Raw genomic sequence first — 27483 nt, forward strand, 5'->3', positions numbered from 1 at the left:
GCGACTTGTCTAGGGTGTACACCGCCTTCCGCCCGATTGTAGCTGAGATAGGAACTAGCGCCCCCCGCAACCTCAAAGGGAATGAGCAGTAGAAAATGGATGGATGAATAAATGTGAAAGAATTCCACTTTCAAAGCTTCAACAATTAGTTTCCTCAGTTCCCAAACGTTTATTGAGTGTTGTTAAAAGAAAAGGTGATGTAACACAGTGGTGAACATGCCCTTTCCCAACTACTTTGGCAAGTGTTGCAGCCAGGAAATTCTAAGTTAATTATTATTTGCAAAAAAAAAAATTACGTTTTTGAGTTTGAACATCAAATATGTTGTCTTTGTAGCATATTCAACTGAATATGGCTTGAAAAGGATTAACAAATCATTGTATTTCCCAACTTATATGGAAACAGGGTTTGTATCTACATGAGGAATGATATGATTGTAATAATCTCACCTCTCCGTCAAAGACCATCTCAAAGCCCTCTTTGCCTTTTATTTTGTAATAAAGGTATGATGAGAGATCCAGACACTTGTCGATATGTTGCTCGAATCCTACCGTTCCCTTTGAAGTCATAGAAACACAGTTAGCAGTATTGATACGAGAGTTGAATCATGCGTCACACATTAGGCGAGCACCTTTGCCTTCCACATGAGCCAGAACTTGAATATGTCCACATGGCGCCCGCACTGCAGCGCCTTGTCCCCCGTGTCGTAGGCCACGTCGTACTGCTTGTCCGGCTGGAACAGGTAGCCCGCACACATGGAGTTGCAGCCTTGCAGTAAACCCTGCGGGGGAAAAAAACAAAAGAGTTTGCCGGGCGAACACTGCGAGCGTCAGAAGAGGACAAACAAACTTCTGACCTTCTCTCTGACCAGAATGGCGGAACACTGCAGAGGCACTCCCATCATCTTGTGAGGGTTCCAAGTGACCGAGTTGGCCCTGCACACATTGTGGAGCAGCTTCTCCGATCAATAACTCAGCGTTATGATACTCATGAGGGGAGGACTTTATGTTTGGAAGAGTTGTCCATTATGATACACATGAGGGGAGGTCAAACCTGTCCAAGGTTTGTGGGTCAGAGCAGCCTGTTCTCAGGAGATTACAGCAGGAATAAAACAACCACAAATAATAAACTGAGCCCATAATAACTCTATCTCTTAATAAAAGATTGTCATTCAGCAATATGAATACCATTAACTTGTAGAAGATGTAATGTCAATATCAAAAGCATTTATCAAGGTAGAAACATCACACCTTATACAGGTGCTGGTCATATTATTAGAATATCATGAAAAAGTTGATTTATTTCATTAATTCCATTTAGAAAGTCAAACTTGTAGAATGTATACATTCATTCCAAACAGACTGATACATTTCAAATGTTTTTTGCCAAAAAGGAGATGATTATAGCTGACCATCAATAAAAACCCTAAATTCAACATCTCAGAAAATTAGAATATGGTGAAAAGGTCAGATATTGAAGACACCTGGTGCCACACTCTAATTAGCTAACTAACTCAAAACACCTGGAAAAGCCTTTAAATGGTCTCTCGTTTTGATTCTGTATGACACACAATCATGGGGAAGACTGCTGACTTGACAACTGTCCAAAAGATGACCATTGATACTTTAAAGAAGGAGGGCAAGACACAAAAGGTCATTGCCAAAGAGGTTGGATGTTCCCAGAGCTCTGTGTCCAAGCACATTAATAGAGAGGCGAAGGGAAGACAAAGATGTGCTAGAAAAAAGTGTACAAGCAAGAGGGATAACCGCGCCCTGGAGAGGATTGTCAAACAAAACTGATTCAAAAATGTGGGGGAGATCCACAAAGAGTGGACTGCAGCTGGAGTCAGTGCTTCAAGAACCACCACGCACCGACATATGCAAGATATGGGCTTCAGCTGTCGCATTCCTTGTGTAAAGCCACTCTTGAATAAGAGACAACGTCAAAAGCGTCTCGCCTGGGCTCAAGACAAAAAGGACTGGACTGCTGCTGAGTGGTCCAAAGTTATGCCTTCAGATGAAAGTACATTTTGTATCTCCTTTGGAAATCAAGGTCCCAGAGTCTGGAGGAAGACAGGAGAGGCACAGAATCCACGTTGCCTGAAGTCCAGTGTCAAATTTCCCCAATGGGTAATGGTCTGGGGTGCCATGTCCTCTGCTGGTGTTGGTCCACTGTGTTTCCTGAGGTCTAGGGTCAATGCAGCAGTCTAGCAGGAAGTTTTACAACACTTAATGCTGCCTGCCGCCGACCAATTTTATGGAGGTGAAGATTTCATTTTCCAACATGACTTGGCACCTGCACACAGTGCCAAATCTACCAGTACCTGGTTTAAGGACCATGGTATCCCTGTTCTTGACTGGCCTGCAAACTCACCTGACCTTAACCCCATAGAAAAGCTATGTGGTATTGTGAAGCGGAAGATGCAACAATGCTGAAGAGCTGAAGGCCACTATTAAAGCAAGCTGGGCTCTCATAACACCTGAGGGTGCAACAGACTGCTGGACTCCATGTATTGCTGCAGCAATTCAGGCAAAAGGAGCTGCAACTAAGTATTGATTGCCGTACATGCTGAAACTTTCCATGTTCATACTTTTCAGTTGGCCCACATTTCAAAAAAATATTTTTTGGTACTAGTCGTGACTAATATTCTAATTTTCTGAGATACTGAATTTGGGATTTTCAGTAATTGTCAGTACTAATCATCAAAATTTAAAGAAATAAACATTTCAAATATATCACTATGTGTGTAATGAATTGATATAATATGTAATTTTCACGTTCTGAATATAATTACTGAAATGAATCCACTTTTTCATGATCTTCTAATAATATGACGAGCACCTGTATTACCAAACATCAAAGCACGATGGCAACAATCCACATTTTGTGTGGTTAATGCCTGAAACTGCTTTGTAAAGATGGTGGAGGTACACCTACACCTCCTCCCAATGCAAGTGCTCCTACAGCAGGAATACTGCTTTCTAAAGATGGCGGAGGCACACCTACACCTCCTCCCAATGCAAGTGCTCCTACAGCAGGAAAACTAATGTTGTATTCCTACAAAATACAAAATGTGGCAAGACACCAACAAACTTTTTTTAAATTTGTCATTAAAAGTGAGTTGATGTCCTTTTTATGTTGAGCTGTTCAAAAAAGCATAATGTTTAAAAAAAAAAAAGACATTTCATTAAAGCAAACTAATTGTCCGGTCATGTAAATAAACACTTGAAAGGATTGAACTAAACTGGGTAACACATGACACACTGACAACGCCTAACCCAGGGGTCGGGAACCTTTTTGGTTGAGAGAGCCAAGAAGCCAAATATTTTAAAATGTATATCCGTAAGAGCCAAATAATATATTTTTTAACAATGAACACAACTAAACGTGTGCATTTTTTAGAAAAAAACACATTTCTAGAGTATAATAAGTCTCTTATTCTTTGTAATAACATTGTTATTTTGAAGCTAACTGTGGAGGGGGCGTGGCCTGCTGGCCTGCAGCGTAGCGGGGTGTTGCCAGGACCGGCCTCAAAATCAGCGACAAGTGCGTCGATGGCCCAGCTGGGCCTTGTTATCTAATCACCTGTCGCTCTTTTATAAGCAGCAGCCAGAAAGAGAGATAGGGTTGGGGTTGGAGCCAGAGCCAAGTGAGGACAAAAGAGAAAAACACAATTGCTGAAAAGCAACTGAGAGACTTATTGAAAAATACAACAATATTGTAACCCTAAAATAGGCTCTCATGTCGGTGCTTGGTGGTCTGAAGAACACCCAGGAGAGCAAGCCCCACACTAATCAATATCAATCAATCAATCAATGTTTACTTATATAGCCCTAAATCACTAGTGTCTCAAAGGGCTGCACAAACCACCACGACATCCTCGGTAGGCCCACATAAGGGCAAGGAAAACTCACACCCAGTGGGACATCGGTGACAATAATGACCCAGTGGGACGTCGGTGACAATAATGACTATGAGAACCTTGGAGAGGAGGAAAGCAATGGATGTCGAGCGGGTCTAACATGATACTGTGAAAGTTCAATCCACAATGGATCCAACACAGTCGCGAGAGTCCAGTCCAAAGTGGATCCAACACAGCAGCGAGAGTACCGTTCACAGCGGAGCCAGCAGGAAACCATCCCAAGCGGAGGCGGATCAGCAGCGCAGAGATGTCCCCAGCCGATACACAGGCAAGCAGTACATGGCCATCGGATCGGACCGGACCCCCTCCACAGGGGAGAGTGGGACATAGAAGAAAAAGAAAAGAAACAGCAGATCAACTGGTCTAAAAAGGGAGTCTATTTAAAGGCTAGAGTATACAAATGAGTTTTAAGGTGAGACTTAAATGCTTCTACTGAGGTAGCATCTCGAACTGTTACCGGGAGGGCATTCCAGAGTACTGGAGCGCGAACGGAAAACGCTCTATAGCCCGCAGACTTTTTTTGGGCTCTAGGAATCACTAACAAGCCGGAGTCCTTTGAACGCAGATTTCTTGCCGGGACATATGGTACAATACAATCGGCAAGATAGGATGGAGCTAGACCGTGTAGTATTTTATACGTAAGTAGTAAAACCTTAAAGTCACATCTTAAGTGCACAGGAAGCCAGTGCAGGTGAGCCAGTATAGGTATATATGTATGTATATATGTATATAAAGGTATATACAGTATAGGTATATATGTATGTATATATGTATATAAAGGTATATACAGTACAGGCGTAATGTGATCAAACTTTCTTGTTCTTGTCAAAAGTCTAGCAGCCGCATTTTGTACCAACTGTAATCTTTTAATGCTAGACATGGGGAGACCCGAAAATAATACGTTACAGTAGTCGAGGTGAGACGTAACAAACGCATGGATAATAAATAAATGACTTCTTACCATTAACGCAACTTCCCATACACAGTAAGGGAGTACATGTATGTGCACACATCATACACAGTAAGGGAGTACATGTATGTGCACACATCATACATAGCAAGGGAGTACATATATGTGCACACATCATACACAGTAAGGGAGTACATGTATGTGCACACATCATACACAGTAAGGGAGTACATGTATGTGCACACATCATACACAGTAAGGGAGTACATGTATGTGCACACATCATACATAGCAAGGGAGTACATATATGTGCACACATCATACACAGTAAGGGAGTACATGTATGTGCACACATCATACACAGTAAGGGAGTACATGTATGTGCACACATCATACACAGTAAGGGAGTACATGTATGTGCACACATCATACACAGTAAGGGAGTACATGTATGTGCACACATCATATACAGTAAGGGAGTACATATATGTGCACACATCATACACAGTAAGGGAGTACATATATGTGCACACATCATACACAGTAAGGGAGTACATGTATGTGCACACATCATACACAGTAAGGGAGTACATATATGTGCACACATCATACACAGTAGAAGGTGTGAAGATTCAACATGTTGACTTACCTCTCCACCCCGCTCAGCTTGTGTCGGTGTTTCCGAGACATGAGCAAACCTCCGCCCCACGCTCCCTGCACACACACACCGTGCATCAGTGAGGAAGAAGCCACTAAAGCAGGGGTCACCAACGCGGTGCCCGTAAGGACCAGATGAGTCGCCCGCTGGCCTGTTCTAAAAATAGCTCAAATAGCAGCACTTACCAGTGAGCTGCCTCTATTTTTTAAATTGTATTTATTTACTAGCTAGCTGGTCTCGCTTGGCTCGACATTTTTAATTCTAAGAGAGACAAAACTCAAATAGAATTTGAAAATCCAAGAAAATATTTTAAAGACTTGGTCTTCACTTGTTTAAATAAATTCATTTTTTTTTTTTTACTTTGCTTTTTATAACTTTCAGAAAGACAATTTTAGAGACAAAATACAACCTTAAAAATGATTTTAGGATTTTTAAACACATATACCTTTTTACCTTTTAAATTCCTTCCTCTTCTTTCCTGACAATTTAAATCAATGTTTAAGTATTTTTTTTTTTTTATTGTAAAGAATAATAAATACATTTTAATTTAATTCTTCCTTTTAGCTTCTGTTTTTTCGACGAAGAATATGTGTGAAATATTTCCTCAAACCTATGATTAAAATTCCAAAAAATTATTCTGGCAAATCTAGAAAATCAAATTTAAATCTTATTTCAAAGTCTTTTGAATTTCTTTTAAAATTTTTGTTCTGGAAAATCTAGAAGAAATAATGATTTGTCTTTGTTAGAAATATAGCTTGGTCCAATTTGTTATATATTCTAACAAAGTGCTGATTGGATTTTAACCTATTTAAAACATGTCATCAAAATTCTAAAATTAATCTTAATCAGGAAAATTACTAATGATGTTCCATAAATTCTTTTTTTAATTTTTTCAAAAAGATTCAAATTAGCTAGTTTTTCTCTTCTTTTTTTCGGTTGAATTTTGAATTTTAAAGAGTCGAAATTGAAGATAAACTATGTTTCCAAATGTAATTTACATTTTTTTCATGTTAATCCTATTTTATACCGTTCAGTTAAGTGTTTTTTTCATCATTTGTTCTCTACAAAAAAACTTTAAGTAAAAGGAAAAAAATGTACAACGGAATGACAGACAGAAATACCCATTTTTGTATGTATATAGATTTATTATTAAAGGTAAATTGAGCATATTGGCTATTTCTGGCAATTTGTTTAAGTGTGTATCAAACTGGTAGCCCTTGGCGTGAATCAGTACCCAAGAAGTAGCTCTTGCTTTCAACAAGGTTGGTGACCCCTGACCTAGAAGATGTTAGTGTTGTAATGACAGATGTCTCACGTCCACATGGAGCCACATGTTGTACTTCTCACAGATGTCTGCAATTTCATGGATGGGATCGAAGGCCCCGTAGACGGTGGTGCCGGCCATGGCGTTGACATACATGGGAACATACCCCTGAACACACACACACACACACACACACACGGGTAATGACAGTCTTTCTGTAACATCAAAAAAAAAAAACCCCAGGATGGAACATTTCCTCTAATAATGCACTCTCTTTCTCTGGGCAGATATGGTTAATGCTAAATTGCTTGCCCGCCTCTTCCAGCCTCCACATCATTTTTCCCTTGAAGAATGACTCCCAGCATTTTGCTCCAGTGGACATCATATGTGAGGGGGCAGAAGCTTTATAGGCTTATTAATATAGCCTTGCTTGCTTTGGCACACAGTACTTTGCAGCCTGTCTTTGTGCAGAACAAAAATACAATGGAATCTCTGACGATGTAAAATTCAGAATTCACCCCCACAATATGTCTCTACAACATTCCTACCGGAAGTTACAAGCAGTTTTGTCTGTGTTTTCTTCCTAGGAGCAGTTTTGTCTGTGTTTTATTCCTAGGGGGCGCTAGAGTGCAATTTTGAGTTTTGGGGTTGTTGTTTTTTATTAGATCGCAATTTTCACCAGTCCTGATGTGTGTGTCCAGTTTGGTGAGTTTTGAAGCATTTTAAGGGGGTCAAATTACAGCTCAAAGAGGCAAATATGACATTTTTTTTGAAACTTTTGTTTTGAGGGTTTTTTTGCCAACTTCCTCTTGATTTTTGCTGAAGGAGGTCAGTGTATGAAATGTAGGTCTAAGTCAGACCTACATACATGTTTTTGTTTCATGTCTCTACGATATTCCTAACAGAAGTTACAAGCAGTTTTGTCTGTTTTCTTCCTAGGAGCAGTTTTGTCTGTGTTTTATTCCTAGGGGGCGCTAGAGCGCAATTTTGAGTTTTGGGTTTTGGTTTTTAGATTAGATCGCACTTTTTGCCAGTCCTGATGTGTGTGTCAAATTTGGTGAGTTTTGAAGTATTTTAAGGGGGTCAAATTACAGCTCAAAGAGGCAAAAATGACATTTTTTTAGGAGACTTTTGTTTTGAGGGTGTTTTTGCCAACTTCCTGTTGATTTTTGCTGAAGAAGGTCAGTGTATGAAATGTAGGTCTAAGTCCGACCTAAATACATGTTTTTGTTTCATGTCTCTACGACATTCCTAACGGAAGTTACTAGCAGTTTTGACTGTGTTTTTTCCTAGGGGGCGCTAGAGTGCAATTTTGAGTTTTGGGGTTGTTTTTTTTTTATTAGATCGCAATTTTCACCAGTCCTGATGTGTGTGTCCAGTTTGGTGAGTTTTGAAGCATTTTAAGGGGGTCAAATTACAGCTCAAAGAGGCAAATATGACATTTTTTTTAAACTTTTGTTTTGAGGGTTTTTTTGCCAACTTCCTGTTGATTTTTGCTGAAGGAGGTCAGCGTATGAAATGTAGGTCTAAGTCCGACCTACATACATGTTTTTGTTTCATGTCTCTACGATATTCCTAACAGAAGTTACAAGCAGTTTTGTCTGTTTTCTTCCTAGGAGCAGTTTTGTCTGTGTTTTATTCCTAGGGGGCGCTAGAGCGCAATTTTGAGTTTTGGGTTTTGGTTTTTAGATTAGATCGCACTTTTTGCCAGTCCTGATGTGTGTGTCAAATTTGGTGAGTTTTGAAGTATTTTAAGGGGGTCAAATTACAGCTCAAAGAGGCAAAAATGACATTTTTTTGGAAACTTTTGTTTTGAGGGTGTTTTTGCCAACTTCCTGTTGATTTTTGCTGAAGAAGGTCAGTGTATGAAATGTAGGTCTAAGTCCGACCTAAATACATGTTTTTGTTTCATGTCTCTACGACATTCCTAAAGGAAGTTACAAGCAGTTTTGTCTGTGTTTTTTCCTAGGGGGCGCTAGAGCGCAATTTTGAGTTTTGGGTTTTTTTTTTTTTATTAGATCGCAATTTTCACCAGTCCTGATGTGTGTGTCCAGTTTGGTGAGTTTTGAAGCATTTTAAGGGGGTCAAATTACAGCTCAAAGAGGCAAATATGACATTTTTTTGGAAACTTTTGTTTTGAGGGTTTTTTTGCCAACTTCCTGTTGATTTTTGCTGAAGGAGGTCAGTGTATGAAATGTAGGTCTAAGTCAGACCTACATACATGTTTTTGTTTCATGTCTCTACGATATTCCTAACAGAAGTTAAAAACAGTTTTGTCTGTTTTCTTCCTAGGAGCAGTTTTGTCTGTGTTTTATTCCTAGGGGGCGCTAGAGCGCAATTTTGAGTTTTGGGTTTTGGTTTTTAGATTAGATCGCACTTTTTGCCAGTCCTGATGTGTGTGTCAAATTTGGTGAGTTTTGAAGTATTTTAAGGGGGTCAAATTACAGCTCAAAGAGGCAAAAATGACATTTTTTTAGGAGACTTTTGTTTTGAGGGTGTTTTTGCCAACTTCCTGTTGATTTTTGCTGAAGAAGGTCAGTGTATGAAATGTAGGTCTAAGTCCGACCTAAATACATGTTTTTGTTTCATGTCTCTACGACATTCCTAACGGAAGTTACTAGCAGTTTTGACTGTGTTTTTTCCTAGGGGGCGCTAGAGTGCAATTTTGAGTTTTGGGGTTTTTTTTTTTTATTAGATCGCAATTTTCACCAGTCCTGATGTGTGTGTCCAGTTTGGTGAGTTTTGAAGCATTTTAAGGGGGTCAAATTACAGCTCAACGAGGCAAATATGACATTTTTTTTGAAACTTTTGTTTTGAGGTTTTTTTTGCCAACTTCCTGTTGATTTTTGCTGAAGGAGGTCAGTGTATGAAATGTAGGTCTAAGTCAGACCTACATACATGTTTTTGTTTCATGTCTCTACGATATTCCTAACAGAAGTTACAAGCAGTTTTGTCTGTTTTCTTCCTAGGAGCAGTTTTGTCTGTGTTTTATTCCTAGGGGGCGCTAGAGCGCAATTTTGAGTTTTGGGTTTTGGTTTTTAGATTAGATCGCACTTTTTGCCAGTCCTGATGTGTGTGTCAAATTTGGTGAGTTTTGAAGTATTTTAAGGGGGTCAAATTACAGCTCAAAGAGGCAAAAATGAAATTTTTTGGAAACTTTTGTTTTGAGGGTGTTTTTGCCAACTTCCTGTTGATTTTTGCTGAAGGAGGTCAGCGTATGAAATGTAGGTCTAAGTCAGACCTACATACATGTTTTTGTTTCATGTCTCTACGATATTCCTAACAGAAGTTACAAGCAGTTTTGTCTGTGTTTTTTCCTAGGGGGCGCCAGAGCGCAATTTTGAGTTTTGGGGTTTTTTTTTTTTTTATTCGATTGCAATTTTCACCAGTCCTGATGTGTGTGTCCAGTTTGGTGAGTTTTGAAGCATTTTAAGGGGGTCAAATTACAGCTCAAAGAGGCAAATATGACATTTTTTTTGAAACTTTTGTTTTGAGGGTTTTTTTGCCAACTTCCTGTTGATTTTTGCTGAAGGAGGTCAGTGTATGAAATGTAGGTCTAAGTCAGACCTACATACATGTTTTTGTTTCATGTCTCTACGATATTCCTAACAGAAGTTACAAGCAGTTTTGTCTGTTTTCTTCCTAGGAGCAGTTTTGTCTGTGTTTTATTCCTAGGGGGCGCTAGAGCGCAATTTTGAGTTTTGGGTTTTGGTTTTTAGATTAGATCGCACTTTTTGCCAGTCCTGATGTGTGTGTCAAATTTGGTGAGTTTTGAAGTATTTTAAGGGGGTCAAATTACAGCTCAAAGAGGCAAAAATGACATTTTTTTGGAAACTTTTGTTTTGAGGGTGTTTTTGCCAACTTCCTGTTGATTTTTGCTGAAGAAGGTCAGTGTATGAAATGTAGGTCTAAGTCCGACCTAAATACATGTTTTTGTTTCATGTCTCTACGACATTCCTAAAGGAAGTTACAAGCAGTTTTGTCTGTGTTTTTTCCTAGGGGGCGCTAGAGCGCAATTTTGAGTTTTGGGTTTTTTTTTTTTTTATTAGATCGCAATTTTCACCAGTCCTGATGTGTGTGTCCAGTTTGGTGAGTTTTGAAGCATTTTAAGGGGGTCAAATTACAGCTCAAAGAGGCAAATATGACATTTTTTTGGAAACTTTTGTTTTGAGGGTTTTTTTGCCAACTTCCTGTTGATTTTTGCTGAAGGAGGTCAGTGTATGAAATGTAGGTCTAAGTCAGACCTACATACATGTTTTTGTTTCATGTCTCTACGATATTCCTAACAGAAGTTACAAGCAGTTTTGTCTGTTTTCTTCCTAGGAGCAGTTTTGTCTGTGTTTTATTCCTAGGGGGCGCTAGAGCGCAATTTTGAGTTTTGGGTTTTGGTTTTTAGATTAGATCGCACTTTTTGCCAGTCCTGATGTGTGTGTCAAATTTGGTGAGTTTTGAAGTATTTTAAGGGGGTCAAATTACAGCTCAAAGAGGCAAAAATGACATTTTTTTAGGAGACTTTTGTTTTGAGGGTGTTTTTGCCAACTTCCTGTTGATTTTTGCTGAAGAAGGTCAGTGTATGAAATGTAGGTCTAAGTCCGACCTAAATACATGTTTTTGTTTCATGTCTCTACGACATTCCTAACGGAAGTTACTAGCAGTTTTGACTGTGTTTTTTCCTAGGGGGCGCTAGAGTGCAATTTTGAGTTTTGGGGTTGTTTTTTTTTATTAGATCGCAATTTTCACCAGTCCTGATGTGTGTGTCCAGTTTGGTGAGTTTTGAAGCATTTTAAGGGGGTCAAATTACAGCTCAACGAGGCAAATATGACATTTTTTTTGAAACTTTTGTTTTGAGGTTTTTTTTGCCAACTTCCTGTTGATTTTTGCTGAAGGAGGTCAGTGTATGAAATGTAGGTCTAAGTCAGACCTAAATACATGTTTTTGTTTCATGTCTCTACGATATTCCTAACAGAAGTTACAAGCAGTTTTGTCTGTTTTCTTCCTAGGAGCAGTTTTGTCTGTGTTTTATTCCTAGGGGGCGCTAGAGCGCAATTTTGAGTTTTGGGTTTTGGTTTTTAGATTAGATCGCACTTTTTGCCAGTCCTGATGTGTGTGTCAAATTTGGTGAGTTTTGAAGTATTTTAAGGGGGTCAAATTACAGCTCAAAGAGGCAAAAATGACATTTTTTTGGAAACTTTTGTTTTGAGGGTGTTTTTGCCAACTTCCTGTTGATTTTTGCTGAAGAAGGTCAGTGTATGAAATGTAGGTCTAAGTCCGACCTAAATACATGTTTTTGTTTCATGTCTCTACGACATTCCTAACGGAAGTTACAAGCAGTTTTGTCTGTGTTTTTTCCTAGGGGGCGCTAGAGCGCAATTTTGAGTTTTGGGGTTGTTTTTTTTTATTAGATCGCAATTTTCACCAGTCCTGATGTGTGTGTCCAGTTTGGTGAGTTTTGAAGCATTTTAAGGGGGTCAAATTACAGCTCAAAGAGGCAAATATGACATTTTTTTTGAAACTTTTGTTTTGAGGGTTTTTTGCCAACTTCCTCTTGATTTTTGCTGAAGGAGGTCAGTGTATGAAATGTAGGTCTAAGTCAGACCTACATACATGTTTTTGTTTCATGTCTCTATGATATTCCTAACAGAAGTTACAAGCAGTTTTGTCTGTTTTCTTCCTAGGAGCAGTTTTGTCTGTGTTTTATTCCTAGGGGGCGCTAGAGCGCAATTTTGAGTTTTGGGTTTTGGTTTTTAGATTAGATCGCACTTTTTGCCAGTCCTGATGTGTGTGTCCAGTTTGGTGAGTTTTGAAGCATTTTAAGGGGGTCAAATTACAGCTCAAAGAGGCAAATATGACATTTTTTTTTAAACTTTAGTTTTGAGGGTTTTTTTGCCAACTTCCTGTTGATTTTTGCTGAAGGAGGTCAGCGTATGAAATGTAGGTCTAAGTCAGACCTACATACATGTTTTTGTTTCATGTCTCTACGATATTCCTAACAGAAGTTACAAGCAGTTTTGTCTGTTTTCTTCCTAGGAGCAGTTTTGTCTGTGTTTTATTCCTAGGGGCGCTAGAGCGCAATTTTGAGTTTTGGGTTTTGGTTTTTAGATTAGATCGCACTTTTTGCCAGTCCTGATGTGTGTGTCAAATTTGGTGAGTTTTGAAGTATTTTAAGGGGGTCAAATTACAGCTCAAAGAGGCAAAAATGACATTTTTTTAGGAGACTTTTGTTTTGAGGGTGTTTTTGCCAACTTCCTGTTGATTTTTGCTGAAGAAGGTCAGTGTATGAAATGTAGGTCTAAGTCAGACCTACATACATGTTTTTGTTTCATGTCTCTACGATATTCCTAACAGAAGTTACAAGCAGTTTTGTCTGTTTTCTTCCTAGGAGCAGTTTTGTCTGTGTTTTATTCCTAGGGGGCGCTAGAGCGCAATTTTGAGTTTTGGGTTTTGGTTTTTAGATTAGATCGCACTTTTTGCCAGTCCTGATGTGTGTGTCAAATTTGGTGAGTTTTGAAGTATTTTAAGGGGGTCAAATTACAGCTCAAATAGGCAAAAATGACATTTTTTTGGAAAGTTTTGTTTTGAGGGTGTTTTTGCCAACTTCCTGTTGATTTTTGCTGAAGAAGGTCAGTGTATGAAATGTAGGTCTAAGTCCGACCTAAATACATGTTTTTGTTTCATGTCTCTACGACATTCCTAACGGAAGTTACAAGCAGTTTTGTCTGTGTTTTTTCCTAGGGGGCGCTAGAGCGCAATTTTGAGTTTTTTTTTTTTTTTTTTTTTTATTAGATCGCAATTTTCACCAGTCCTGATGTGTGTGTCCAGTTTGGTGAGTTTTGAAGCATTTTAAGGGGGTCAAATTACAGCTCAAAGAGGCAAAAATTACATTTTTTTGGAAACTTTTGTTTTGAGGTGTTTTTTTTTGCCAACTTCCTGTTGATTTTTGCTGAAGGATGTCATTTTATGAAATGTAGGTCTAAGTCCGTGACATACTTTAGTTTTCCCAGTATAAAGAAAGTTTCATGTGACCACTAATTCATCTGCATTTAGTATCTTAGAAGAGGCAACTCCCCTCACGAGAACAATAGTTACAAATGATAAAATATGACTTTAAAAAATAATCAAGCAGGTTTATGGACAGACTTTTTCTATTTCCATTCATCCCTATGGACTGTTCCACTGTAACAATGCTAATATAGATTTGGACTTTTTACCTTTTGTTTGGCGGCAATCACTTTGGCTTCCAGATCAGCGGCGATGACTCTCCCTCTGGAAGACACACTTGACTCGTCAGTTATGTTTTATGTCACATCTGCACGGGAACAAACTATAACCTTTCATCTGTGCTGAGCAGGATCAAGTTCTCTGTTCCAAATCCCAGAGCTGCACTGGCCTTCTTGATGGAGTAGTGGCTCTGCAAGAAGATCAGTCTAGTGAGACTCTGGCCATGGAGGACATGGAGGACATGGAGGACATGGAGGACACGGAGGACACGGAGGACATGGAGGACATGGAGGACATGGAGGACATGAAGGACACGAAGGACACAGAGGTGCGACAGACAGTGTGGGCCTCACATGCTCGGAGGTGAAAAGGACCAGTCGGGGTGCAGCTGCCATGCCTTTGGTTTTGACCTCGGGGAAGTACTTGTAGCGTGCAATCATCACACTGTACATGTTGGAAATTGCTCCTCCTGCAGGAAAGCAGATGAGCTCCCTCAGCAGTGGGAAGAGACGTCTCCGCCGTGTCCAATCAGGTGTGACACAAGAGCACTGGCTCCTTTTTAAAAGCTTCTTACCCGGAGAAAATATTCCGTCGCCCTCCCCCTCTGGCCAGCCGATGATTTCTCTCATCTTTTTCAGCGTCAGCTGCTCCATCAGTACGAAGACGGGCGCGATCTCATATGTGAACCTGTAGCACACAAAGTACTGCTCAATGCAGACAATCTCATATGTGAACCTGTAGCACACAAAGTACTGCTCAATGCAGACGATCTCATATGTGAACCTGTAGCACACAAAGTACTGCTCAATGCAGACGATCTCATATGTGAACCTGTCGCACACAAAGTACTGCTCAATGCAGACGATCTCATATGTGAACCTGTCGCACACAAAGTACTGCTCAATGCAGACGATCTCATATGTGAACCTGTCGCACACAAAGTACTGCTCAATGCAGACGATCTCATATGTGAACCTGTCGCACACAAAGTACTGCTCAATGCAGACGATCTCATATGTGAACCTGTAGCACACAAAGTACTGCTCAATGCAGACGTGTGCACCTCAAAGTGCTTTTCACTGAGGGCCACATCGCACTTGGCCCTAGAGGGCCGCTTCTAACAGTAGATACTATTATTACACCATTTTTTCAATGCATTTAATTAGTAGATTCAAAAAAAAAAAAAAGATAAGTTGCAGTAATTTCACCTCAAAATATAGTGTATATTACTGTAAATGGACAAAACAGTATTGCTGTTTTTATGGTAAAAAAAAAAAAGGCAGCTCTGTTGCCAGAATTTTGTTAAATTTAAATATTTTTGTTTTATTACTGTAAATAAAAAAAATGCAATTTTACAGTAAAATTTGGCACTGGTGCTGTTTGTTTGTTTGTTTGTTTTTTACCGCAAATTCAACAATTGTTGATATTTCGGAGTATTACTGTAAATGCCAAAATGGCACCAGTTTATTACAGTAGAAAAAAAAGTTTTAATTTCGAGAAAAAAATATGTATATATATATATATATATATATATATATATATGCCATATTTATTTATTTATTTAATTTATTTTTATTAAGGATCCCCATTAACTGATTGCCACTAGTCTTCCTGGGGTCCACAACTCAATACAATTACAAATAAAAGCATATAATTATAACTACACAATACAGACAAAAATACAAAAATTAAAAGCATCAATAAGAAAACAGGAAAACGATTTACAGTCACAAATTAATAATTACCATATAAATATAACTACACAATATAAAACCAAACAAAATCATCAACGAGCAAACTAATTTAAAGACTTACATCAAATATTACTTTCTTTTATATATATATATATATATATATATATATATATATATATATATATATATATCTTAATTTGATTATTCATAGAATAGTGCTCAATACCGTGGTAGAACGTAATATATGTATGTGTGGGAAAAATCACAAGACTACTTCATCTCTACAGAACTGTTTCATGAGGGGTTCCCTCAATCATCAGGAGATTTTCCCCTCAATCTCCCGACGATTGAGGGAACCCCTCATGAAACAGTTCTGTAGAGATGAAGTAGTCTTGTGATTTTTCCCACACATACTTATATATATATATATATATATATATATATATATATATATATATATATTTATTTTTTTAACATACCTTAGCCATAGTTTGGGGACCACTGCTCTAGAGAAAATAGTTATATATAAAATGATACACTGAGTTAATTCTATATTTTTAATTCTTCCATTTAGAATCAATGTGGCTTTAAACAGGCCAGCCCACAGAATCACAATAGTACTCTTCTTCTGTTTGTCCATAGCCATGAGGTAGTCTGATAAGGACACACAACGACACATACACTCTACACGTGTGTACTTGGTGGATGTCAGAGCTCTGCTGAGCAATATTTGAGTTATGTGCAGTCATTAAAGAACATTTCTTATGCTGATGTCAGACTTCTCCACATATATCTATTGTTTGTCAATAGTAATTTTATGAATGACAGGAACAGAAAACACTAATGACTCCACATCCTCAGTTTGGAAATGTTCACTTATGCATATTTCTTTCCTAAATACACCTCTATTCTGAATGAAGTACAAATAAACAAAGCAGCATTGACTCAGTTTTACCTGCACAATCCTAAGGAGATGCACGACTAAGTCATTAGCAGTCAGTGGTGGAGAACCACACTTATTGTCTAGACCAGGGGTCGGCAACCTTCAGCATACAAAGAGCCATTTCAGCACATTTGCCCCCAAATAAAACCCAACTAGAGCCGCAAACTCTGTTCAATTCCTAAAATGAGGATCACACCACTTATAGTTTCGTTACACTTATGCTCTAGAATGTATGAAATCAAACACTTACACTGATTCACATTTTATTTCTGGGTATAAACAAATCACCAAATTATTTTGAACCGTCGAAATAAAATACGCTGGTCCTTGCCTTATTAATGAATTTTTAAAAAATCAAGTTTGGCAATATTCTGAAGGCACACAACTGCGACATATTTCATTTGACTAAAAAGGGAAAATAACAACCTCGTCATCAATGAAAGCAAATTAATCTTTCCATGAAGCATTAAATGTTCTATTTTCATCAGAAATGTTTCTCTTTTTTGATCCGTCCGTTGCTAGCTTACCGGGGGTTGAGCGCTAAAAACAATACAATTGCTTGGCAGCAAGAGATGACGCACAGAGGCGGTGACATGCGCGAATCCCTTAGGGTTGATGGACGGCTGGGCAGCGCCAGAGAAGCTGCAGCCAACCACCGTAGCCCCCACTCTCTCCTCTGTTAAAATATACGCCACACATACACACCCCATCCCCCCAACCCAACGCCCTCGACGCAAATCCCATAGGGGTGATGGAAGGATGGTCAGCGCCTGAGAGCTGCAGCCCACCACCATGACCCCGCACTCCCTTCCCTCTGTTGCTAGATATCTGGAGATGTATGTTGTAATATGTATATGTGCTTTGCTATGGAGGTTTGTTCTCACTCCCGACTGGGCCCCCTTAGGGACCCAGTTTGGATTTTTTTACTCATCCCCCCTAGCATTTTACCTTTTTCCCATATTTTACGGGGCGCCTTGTGGCGAGACATGTTCACTAACCCTTTACACTGTTTGTTTGTCTCATCTTGCATGGGTTTGTGCTGAAAACAAAGTTTCATTGTACTTGTGCAATGACAAGACCTACCTACCTGCCTTTGATCAACAATATATCAAAATGTTTTATTATCATATGATTAGATACCAGAACTCTCCAAAATAACAACTGTTGGATTAAAAATAACTAAATAAATGTAATTAATTAAGTGACCGTTATTTGTTGACATTTTGTTTCAAAGCCAAAAGGAGCCATGGCGGTGGCATGGAAGATAGATCATTGTTGTCACCAAAACATTAGTAACAGACTCCACTGCTGTGATGTACAAGTGTATGTGGCGCATGTACAGCACAGTCAATATAAAAGCAGAACAATGTCCATTCAGTTGTCCATGGTTATGTAACAGCTGTCAGTCTATTAGTGTCAGTCAATACATGCCGGGGAGGATTAGCTTTGACTCAGCCATTCACAAAGATAGATAACATACAGTAAAGTGGGTTTTGGAGCCAATATACAGTGTGTGTGTGTGTGTGTGTGTGTGTTAATCCAGACCTACTTAAATACCCTTCATTCATTTGCTGGTGCTTATGTCAATCACTTACTGTACATACACTTATTAGTACAACATCATCAATAAGCCTCGTTTTCACTCAATTGTAAGATTTTTTTCATTGCGTGTCCAAAGTGAAGTTATCGTTAACTTCAAAAAGGGCCCCCGCACTGTTCTTGGAAGCACAAAATTAGCTGATAGCTTTTTAGCCGATAGACTAAAAATAAATACGTTGTCAACTACAGAGGATGTGTGTATGATTGACATGAAATGTCATTAATGGCAACTACATGCTTTTTCAATAAAATCAGCTGATACTGATCGGCAGTCAATTTATTCCTAATAATTAGCTATATATATATATTTTTTTTTTTTAAGTATACGGTAATTCAAATAGCTACTTAATGGACTTCGTAGTTGTGACACAAAAATCAACTCGGGTATTTTGAAGTATTGGTGGAGAGTTGCCGATAGAGTACCCATCATGCCTTGTGTGAAGACCCTTAGATTCGCTCCATTTTGTCCACTAAAGACGCTGAGATCATTATCCATGCGTTTGTTACGTCTCGTCTCGATTACTGTAACGTATTATTTTCGGGTCTCCCCATGTCTAGCATTAAAAGATTACAGTTGGTACAAAATGCGGCTGCTAGACTTTTGACAAGAACAAGAAAGTTTGATCACATTACGCCTGTACTGTATATACCTTTATATACATATATACATACATATATACCTATACTGCATATACCTTTATATACATATATACATACATATATACCTATACTGTATATACCTTTATATACATATATACATACATATATACCTATACTGTATATACTTTTATATACATATATACATACATATATACCTATACTGTATATACCTTTATATACATATATACATACATATATACCTATACTGTATATACCTTTATATACATATACATACATATATACCTATACTGTATATACCTTTATATACATATATACCTATAGTGTATATACCTTTATACACATATATACCTATACTGTATATACCTTTATATACATATATACATACATATATACCTATACTGTATATACCTTTATATACATATATACATACATATATACCTATACTGTATATACCTTTATATACATACATATATACCTATACTGTATATACCTTTATATACATATATACATACATATATACCTATACTGTATATACCTTTATACACATATACACCTATACCGTATATACCTTTATACACATATATACCTATACTGTATATACCTTTATATACATACATACATACATATATACCTATACTGTATATACCTTTATATACATATATACATGCATATATACCTATACTGTATATACCTTTATATACATATACATACATATATACCTATACTGTATATACCTTTATATACATATATACCTATAGTGTATATACCTTTATACACATATATACCTATACTGTATATACCTTTATATACATATATACATACATATATACCTATACTGTATATACCTTTATATACATATATACATACATATATACCTATACTGTATATACCTTTATATACATATATACCTATACTGTATATACCTTTATATACATACATATATACCTATACTGTATATACCTTTATACACATATACACCTATACTGTATATACCTTTATACACATATATACCTATACTGTATATACCTTTATATACATACATACATACATATATACCCATACTGTATATACCTTTATATACATATATACATACATATATACCTATACTGTATATACCTTTATATACATATTTACATACATGTATACCTATACTGTATATAACTTTATATACATATATACATACATATATACCTATACTGTATATACCTTTATATACATATATACATACATATATACCTATACTGGCTCACCTGCACTGGCTTCCTGTGCACTTAAGATGTGACTTTAAGGTTTTACTACTTAGGTATAAAATACTACACGGTCTAGCTCCATCCTATCTTGCAAATTGTATTAAATAAATAAATGATAAATGGGTTGTACTTGTATAGCGCTTTTCTACCTTCAAGGTACTCAAAGCGCTTTGACACTACTTCCACATTTACCCATTCACACACACATTCACACACTGATGGAGGGAGCTGCCATGCAAGGCGCCAACCAGCACACATCAGGAGCAAGGGTGAAGTGTCTTGCTCAGGACACAACGGACGTGACGAGGTTGGTACTAGGTGGGAATTGAACCAGGGACGCTCGGGTTGCGCACGGCCACTCTCCCCCACTCTCCCCACTGCGCCCGGCAAGAAATCTGCCTTCAAAGGACTCCGGCTTATTAGTGATTCCCAGAGCCCAAAAAAAGTCTGCGGGCTATAGAGCGTTTTCCGTTCGGGCTCCAGTACTCTGGAATGCCCTCCCGGTAACAGTTCGAGATGCTACCTCAGTAGAAGCATTTAAGTCTCACCTTAAAACTCATTTGTATACTCTAGCCTTTAAATAAACCTCCTTTTTAGACCAGTTGATCTGCCGCTTCTTTTCTTTTTTCTCCTATGTCCCCTCCTCCCTTGTGGAGGGGGTCCGGTCCGATGACCATGGATGAAGTACTGGCTGTCCAGAGTCGAGACCCAGGATGGACCGCTCGTCGGGACCCAGGATGGACCGCTCGCCTGTATCGGTTGGGGACATCTCTACGCTGCTGATCCGCCTCCGCTTGGGATGGTTTCCTGTGGACGGGACTCTCGCTGCTGTCTTGGATCCGCTTTGAACGGAACTCTCGCGGCTGTGTTGGAGCCACTATGGATTGAACTTTCACAGTATCATGTTAGACCCGCTCGACATCCATTGCTTTCGGTCCCCTAGAGGGGGGGGGGGGTTTGGGGTTGCCCACGTTTGAGGTCCTCTCCAAGGTTTCTCATAGTCAGCATTGTCACTGGCGTCCCACTGGATGTGAATTCTCCCTGCCCACTGGGTGTGAGTTTTCCTTGATGTTGTAGTCGTAATGATTTGTGCAGTCCTTTGAGACATTTGTGATTTAGGGCATTATAAATAAACATTGATTGATTGAGATATGTTTTAGCACCCAAATCTGTAGTAATATCAATAGTATATTTATGTTATTTATTGCTGTTATATAAGTTGAAAGTTTGGAACCCTTGTGTTATGTTTGGTAGCAAGATTGAAATGTCAACACAAGGATCTATCAAAGTGTCCAAGATCCTCTATACAATAGGAGCACTGTTCTTAGGAATTTGCTGCAAAAATGTTTGTCCGCCAAGTTTTGAACTGAACTCGGGCCACCAGCTGAGTAAACTTGCCTTCAGATGACATTTTCCATGCAACTCCAAAGTCGGTCCAACATCGTGTTAGTTGACTATCATACAGTGGTTCTTACAGATGTTGGCTCATGATCGAGTCACGATGATACTGACATGTTCCTGCTGCTGCTGGGATATAAACATTTCAACCTCTCCCAGGGTTTATGTCACAGGAACAAGTGTCACACGAGACAAAGACCGCAAGTAAATATGTCATTAAGCTTGAATGTGATGACTTAAGTGTGAACGACCAAAGTATGAGTGTGTCTCTTCAAGCGTCTTGTTTACACTCATGTTGTCCCGATACCAGAATATTTTGGTACATTTCAGTCTTTTTAGATACTTTTCTAGATAAAGGGGACCACCAAATATTTAATTACTACCGTATTTCCTTGAATTGCCGCCGTGTCACTAATTAATGTAAAACCTCTTCTCACTCCTGCGCTTACCAAAGGCATGCGGTAAAAGTAAGCACGCGCTAATTATTTTAAAACCTCTTCTCACTCTGGCACTTACCAAAGGCATGCAGTAAAAAAATTGAGTGTGATGTAAGCTTGGACCTTAAATCCTACTGAATAGCTCTTAATCTTCCTCCCTCTATGCGATTTCAAATTACCGGTATTGAAATCAGCATCCTCCATTTTGAAAATGATGACAGGGGAAGTGTCACTGGTGACGTCACAAGTTTGACCCGGCGGTAATACTAAGCATGCGCTAATTATTTTGCGAAGCGGGTTTGACCCGGCAGTAATTCAAGGCAGGCGCATACTATATACCCTGCGGCAATTCAAGGAAATATGGTAGCTTTATTTAAACAAAAAATCTTAGTGTACATGAAACATATGTTTATTATTGTACTTTAGTCCTTAAATAAAATGTTGAACATACTAGACAACTTGTCTTTTAGTAGTAAGTAAACAAACAAAGACACCTGATTAGTCTGCGGTAACATATTGTGTCATTTATACACCTATTATTTTCTACACATTATGAGGGACAAACTGTAAAAATTGATTATTAATCTACTTGTTCATTTGCGGTTAATATCTGCTTATTTTCTGTTCCAACATGTTTTAGCTAAACTTCTGTTCAAATGTAATAATCTTAATTCTTCTCTTCTTTGATACTTTGCGTTAGTTTTTGGATGATACCACACGTTTAGGTATCGATCCGATACCAAGTTGTTAAAGGTCATATTCAAAGTCCTCATGTGTCCGGGTATGTATTTCCTGACTTTATAAATAGAATATACATTTTTTAAAAACAAAAGAAGATTTTGTGACGCTAAAAAATATCGATTAGGTAGTGGAACATTTCTGTCCAAGGGTCACCTCTAAACTGAATGCATTGGGAGGGACACGACATGAGAGGTCAAGTCACCCTGACCAAGTGCTAGTTCTGTTGGTGGGGTGACATCTGAACATTGGACAGTTATTTAAGTTGATTATGCTACAAATCAGGTCATCATGGAGCGTATAAATAAGAAGGGAAGACCAAGCCTGAGTGTGCGCTCTTTCTTAATTCCTTTACGAGGGTTCACCATCTTTCGTCTCATCAGACACTGTCTGTATTTCATATTGATTCAATCCAACTTTGTATTATCTGATTGTGAGTAATTAAAACTGTTGTAACAAACTCTCTATTGTTCCTGTTTAAGATCCGGACTTTTCTACTACAATGTAATCATAGTAGTATCGACTAGATAAGCTCCTGTACTTGGTGTCATTACAATGGACATTAGGTCGATCCACCGTTGGTGTTTGTTTATATTGTAGTGTCCCCACAAGAGTTGGTGCTGCAAGGAGTTCTGTGAATTGGTTGTTTTGTATGGTTTCCCTATACGGCACATGTTTATAACAGTGTTGGCGTTGGTCATACAGCCAGCCTTAGTTTGACATGTACGACTGTTGACTAAGTATTCCCTTCATTCGCATGTGATTAGTGTGATCAAAGTAAACTGAATGGTGTAATCATGGCTCCTGTGTGCGATATTGAGTTTGTATCGTTGCCACGGAGTCTCGGACTGGTGACTTTAAAGAAATGACAACATTGCTGACTGCGGACTGACATTAGCTGCTAGCTAGCTACCCTTCCCACGTCTCAAAGCACCTCTTCCCGAGGGCGCTCTGCATGGTGGGGGAATTGGTACTTTTTTGAGGCGGTATAGTACCGAATATCACTCGATAGTATTGCGGTACTATACTAACACCGGTATACCGTACAACCCTAGTTAGGACATGCTAGCAAAGATGGCTAGAAATAATACTTACATGTTAGTGTTGGCTGTAGAGGTAAGCCACTCCCCTGCCAAGCCAACAATGTCTAATCCAGTCGACAGCTGGTTGAAGAATCTGGGATGACCTATCATTCATTGGTGGATTACAAAAAACATCATTAATATTTGTGGTTTGGTTGCTTCAGCCCCCTTTTGTCCTCCTCACCTGTCCTCACGCCGTACTTCAGAGTGTCCCGACAGTCCACCAGGATCTGCTCCAGGGACTCGGGCTGCTCGGAGAGCTCCAGGTTGAAGCCCTCCATGCCTTCCAGCAGCTGGTGTGGGTGGTGGAAGTCCAGGACCTTGGTGGATCTGTCGAAGGTTTTGCGGATGTAGCTGGTGAGGATTTCCACCACCTCCAGCAAGAACTGCATGGTGGGCTCCTCGCCGTTTTTGGCAGGTAAGAGATCTGCAGAAAGAATTGTACAAAAGCCCAAACTAGTGAAGTTGTCAGGTTGTGTAAATGCTACACAAAAAACAGAATACAATGGTTTGCTAATCAAATTTTCAATTTATATTCAATTAAATAGACTGCAAAGACAAGATATTTAACGTTAGAACTGGAAAACGTTATTTTTTTCGCAAATATTAGCTCATTTGGAATTTGATGTCTGCAACGTGTTTCCAAAAAGCTGGCACAAGTGGCAAAAAAGAGTGAGAAAGTTGAAGAATGCTCATCAAAGACTTATCTGGACCATGGTACAGGTGAACAGGCTAATTGGGAACAGGTGGGTGCCATGATTGGCTATAAAAGCAGCTTCCATGAAATGCTCACTCATTCACAAACAAGGACGGGGCGAGGGTCACCACTTTGTCAACAAACGCCTGAGCAAATTGTTTAAGAACAACATTTCTCAAGCTGCTATTCACCATCTACGCTCTGTAATATCAACAAAATGTTCAGAGAATGTGGAGAAATCACTGCACGTAAGCCATGATATTACGCACCTTCCATCCCTCAGGTGCTACCCTTTTTTTTACCCTGATCCCTTTACATTTTTTCTTCTGTAATTCAAGTATTATTTACATTCATATGTTGTTGCATTTGAAGCAATTGTAATGTTGATAACAGAGATAATTATTAGAATTCATTATCAATATTACTTGTCCAGGGTGTACCCCGCCTTCCGCCTGAATGCAACTGGTATAGGCTCCAGCACCCACCGTAACCCCAAGAGGGACATTTATTATCAATATTGTTCCTTCTATTGGTACTTCAATCGCTCCGTTTGTTATGCAATAATGTTCATTGTCACTTCTCAGTTATTACTATCTTATTCTTTAACTGGTCGTTTGTTATATTTTTTGTACCATATACATATATATATATATGTATATATATATATATATATATATATACACACACATTTATATTTGCTGATGTTCTGTTGTTGTTGTTGTTTTTTTTTTGTTGTTGTAGTTTCTCTCTCTCTGTTTTAATCCCCCTCTTGTCCCTGCCATTTGCCCTCCTGTCCCCTGTTTTTTCTTTTTTTTTTTTATTAAATTTGCAAAAAGCTCTAAAACGTTCTCCCATTGTCATTATGGGATATTGTAGATTTTTTTGAGGACAAAAATGTAATATTTTATTTTGGAATAAGTCTGTAGCATAACAAAAGGGAAGCAGTGTGAACACGTTTGTGACGTTTGCTGGGCATAGCGATGCCGGATTAGTTCTTCCCTGGATGCGTTCGGGGCAAGAACACTGCGTATGGTAAGAAATACAAATTTATTTAACTCGAAAACAGGCTAAGGACAAAAACACTGGTGCTAGGCAGAAAAGGCAAACAAAAGGCGCTAGAATGGGAGCTAGGGAAACAAACAGAAACACTTACACTTGGCACAAAGGCACAAAAAGGGAAAACAAAAACAACTAGCATGAGAGCTAGGGATAAATAAGGTGTAGCGCGAAAGCTAGCGAGTAAGAATATAGAAAGCAGGCGTCTCTTGTTGCATGAAAGCAAATTAGGATCCGAGGCCAAATGAACAAAAAGGGTTGGCTTAAATAAGGACGGTGATTAACAAAACAGGTGTGCCTCAACAGCGGGTAGCAGGTGGAACTAATAAGAAACCATGGTGAAGGAGCAAACAGGAAGTAAGGCAGTCAAATAACAGAATGTGATACAAAAAGGAACAAAACTACTATATGGTATGATCCGAGCATCGGATCGTAACAACGTTCCAGCTTTGTCATCATTTTAGACTCAAACTTGTAACTAAATGAGCTTTACAATATAATAATTGGCATTTTTTTCTGATAGTTGTCCTAGTTTTGTGTAACATGTGTGTTATAAACGCACAACAGGGATTCCTGTTGCTGTGACAAAGCTTTCAAGTTGTCAATAAGCTCGATCGGCCTTACGGCTGAAGTATTGCACTGTCAGCAAAAGCTACAATATTAAATATTCAGCATTGACAAAGAGATTAATTACATGAATGTCTTATCATCAGTTCTTATTTTCATGATGTACCTGAGAGATGAATGTATTGATCCCTGGACATAGCAACCACAATATTCAAAACACCTCATTAACATATTCTTACATTCATGTAAAAGTGTAAGTGTCAATCAAAAGTCTGCATTATGATCATTATTAAGACAGAATGTTTGATACATCTCTCATATTGGACCAGACAAAGTCTGGAACAAAGACAATTTGTTGGCCTCTAAATTGTATATTTTTTGATTAGTCTCTTGCATTTATTACAAATAAACACAATTAGTATTTTTAGAAGAAGAAGAAATATTCGGGCCACACTGGAAACACAAAATGTTGTTTTCTCACACTCTGCCTGATTTATTACACACACTTGAATGGGATTGTGCTGAAAATGTTTAATTTTCCTGAAGGAATAAATAAAAGTACTATCTGATCTATCTAATCTTTTCACTGACTTTTGGAGGAAAAACCTCAAAAAGGCAAATGTGTTGCCACATGAATACAAAAGCCCAAAAGCAGTGAAGTTGTCATGTTGTGTAAATAGTAAATAAAAAGAGAATACAACAAATCCTTTTCAACTTATATTCAATTGAATAGACTGCAAAGACAAGATATTTCATCTTCACACTGACAAACTTCAGGTTTTTTGTTGCAAATAATCATGAAGTTAGAATGTAATGGCAGCAACACATTGCAAAAAAGGCATTTTTACCAGTGTGTTACATGGCCTTTCCTTTTAACAACACTCAGTAAAGGTTTGGGAACTGAGGAGTTGTATGTACCTTTCAGCATTAATAGTGCCTTCACAGATGTGTAAGTTAGCCATGCCTTGGCCACTAACACACCCCCATACCATCACACATGCTGGCTTTTACACTTTGTGCCTAGAACAATCCGGATGGTTCTTTTCCTCTTTGTTCCGGCGGACACGACGTCCACAGTTTCCAAAAACAATTTGAAATGTGGACTCATCAGACCACAGAACACTTTTACACTTTGCATCAGTCCATCTTAAATTAGCTCGGGCGCAGCGACGTTTCTGGGTGTTGTTGATAAATGGATTACTATGCAAAGTAGAGTTTTATCTTGCACTTACAGATGTAGCGACCAACTGTAGTTACTGACAGTGGTTTTATGAAGTGTTCCTGAGCCCATGTGGTGATATCATTTATACACTGACGTCGCTTTTTGATGCAATAGTGCCTGAGGGATGGAAGGTGAGTAATATCATGGCTTACATGCAGTGATTTCACCACATTCTTTCAACCTTTTGATGATATTACAGAGCGTAGATC

The 27483-nt window shown here is 38.5% G+C and overlaps 1 protein-coding gene across 1 annotated transcript in view; it reads right to left on the reverse strand.

Annotated features, from left to right (window-relative positions):
- LOC133538426 (glutamate decarboxylase 1-like) overlaps positions 1-27483 on the reverse strand; it is a 63097-nt gene that overhangs the window by 23408 nt on the left and 12206 nt on the right. The window contains exons 5-15 of the mRNA XM_061880052.1: positions 23917-24159; positions 23746-23836; positions 14545-14657; positions 14324-14439; positions 14081-14160; positions 13961-14015; positions 6804-6920; positions 5480-5544; positions 855-933; positions 630-779; positions 448-555 (exon numbers count right to left, since the gene is read on the reverse strand). Of these exons, the coding sequence (XP_061736036.1) occupies positions 448-555; positions 630-779; positions 855-933; positions 5480-5544; positions 6804-6920; positions 13961-14015; positions 14081-14160; positions 14324-14439; positions 14545-14657; positions 23746-23836; positions 23917-24159 (1217 nt within the window). The remainder of the gene's footprint in view (positions 1-447; positions 556-629; positions 780-854; positions 934-5479; positions 5545-6803; positions 6921-13960; positions 14016-14080; positions 14161-14323; positions 14440-14544; positions 14658-23745; positions 23837-23916; positions 24160-27483) is intronic.

This window comes from Nerophis ophidion, linkage group LG19, assembly GCF_033978795.1.
Source record: "Nerophis ophidion isolate RoL-2023_Sa linkage group LG19, RoL_Noph_v1.0, whole genome shotgun sequence".
Classification (NCBI taxonomy): Eukaryota; Metazoa; Chordata; class Actinopteri; order Syngnathiformes; family Syngnathidae; genus Nerophis; species Nerophis ophidion.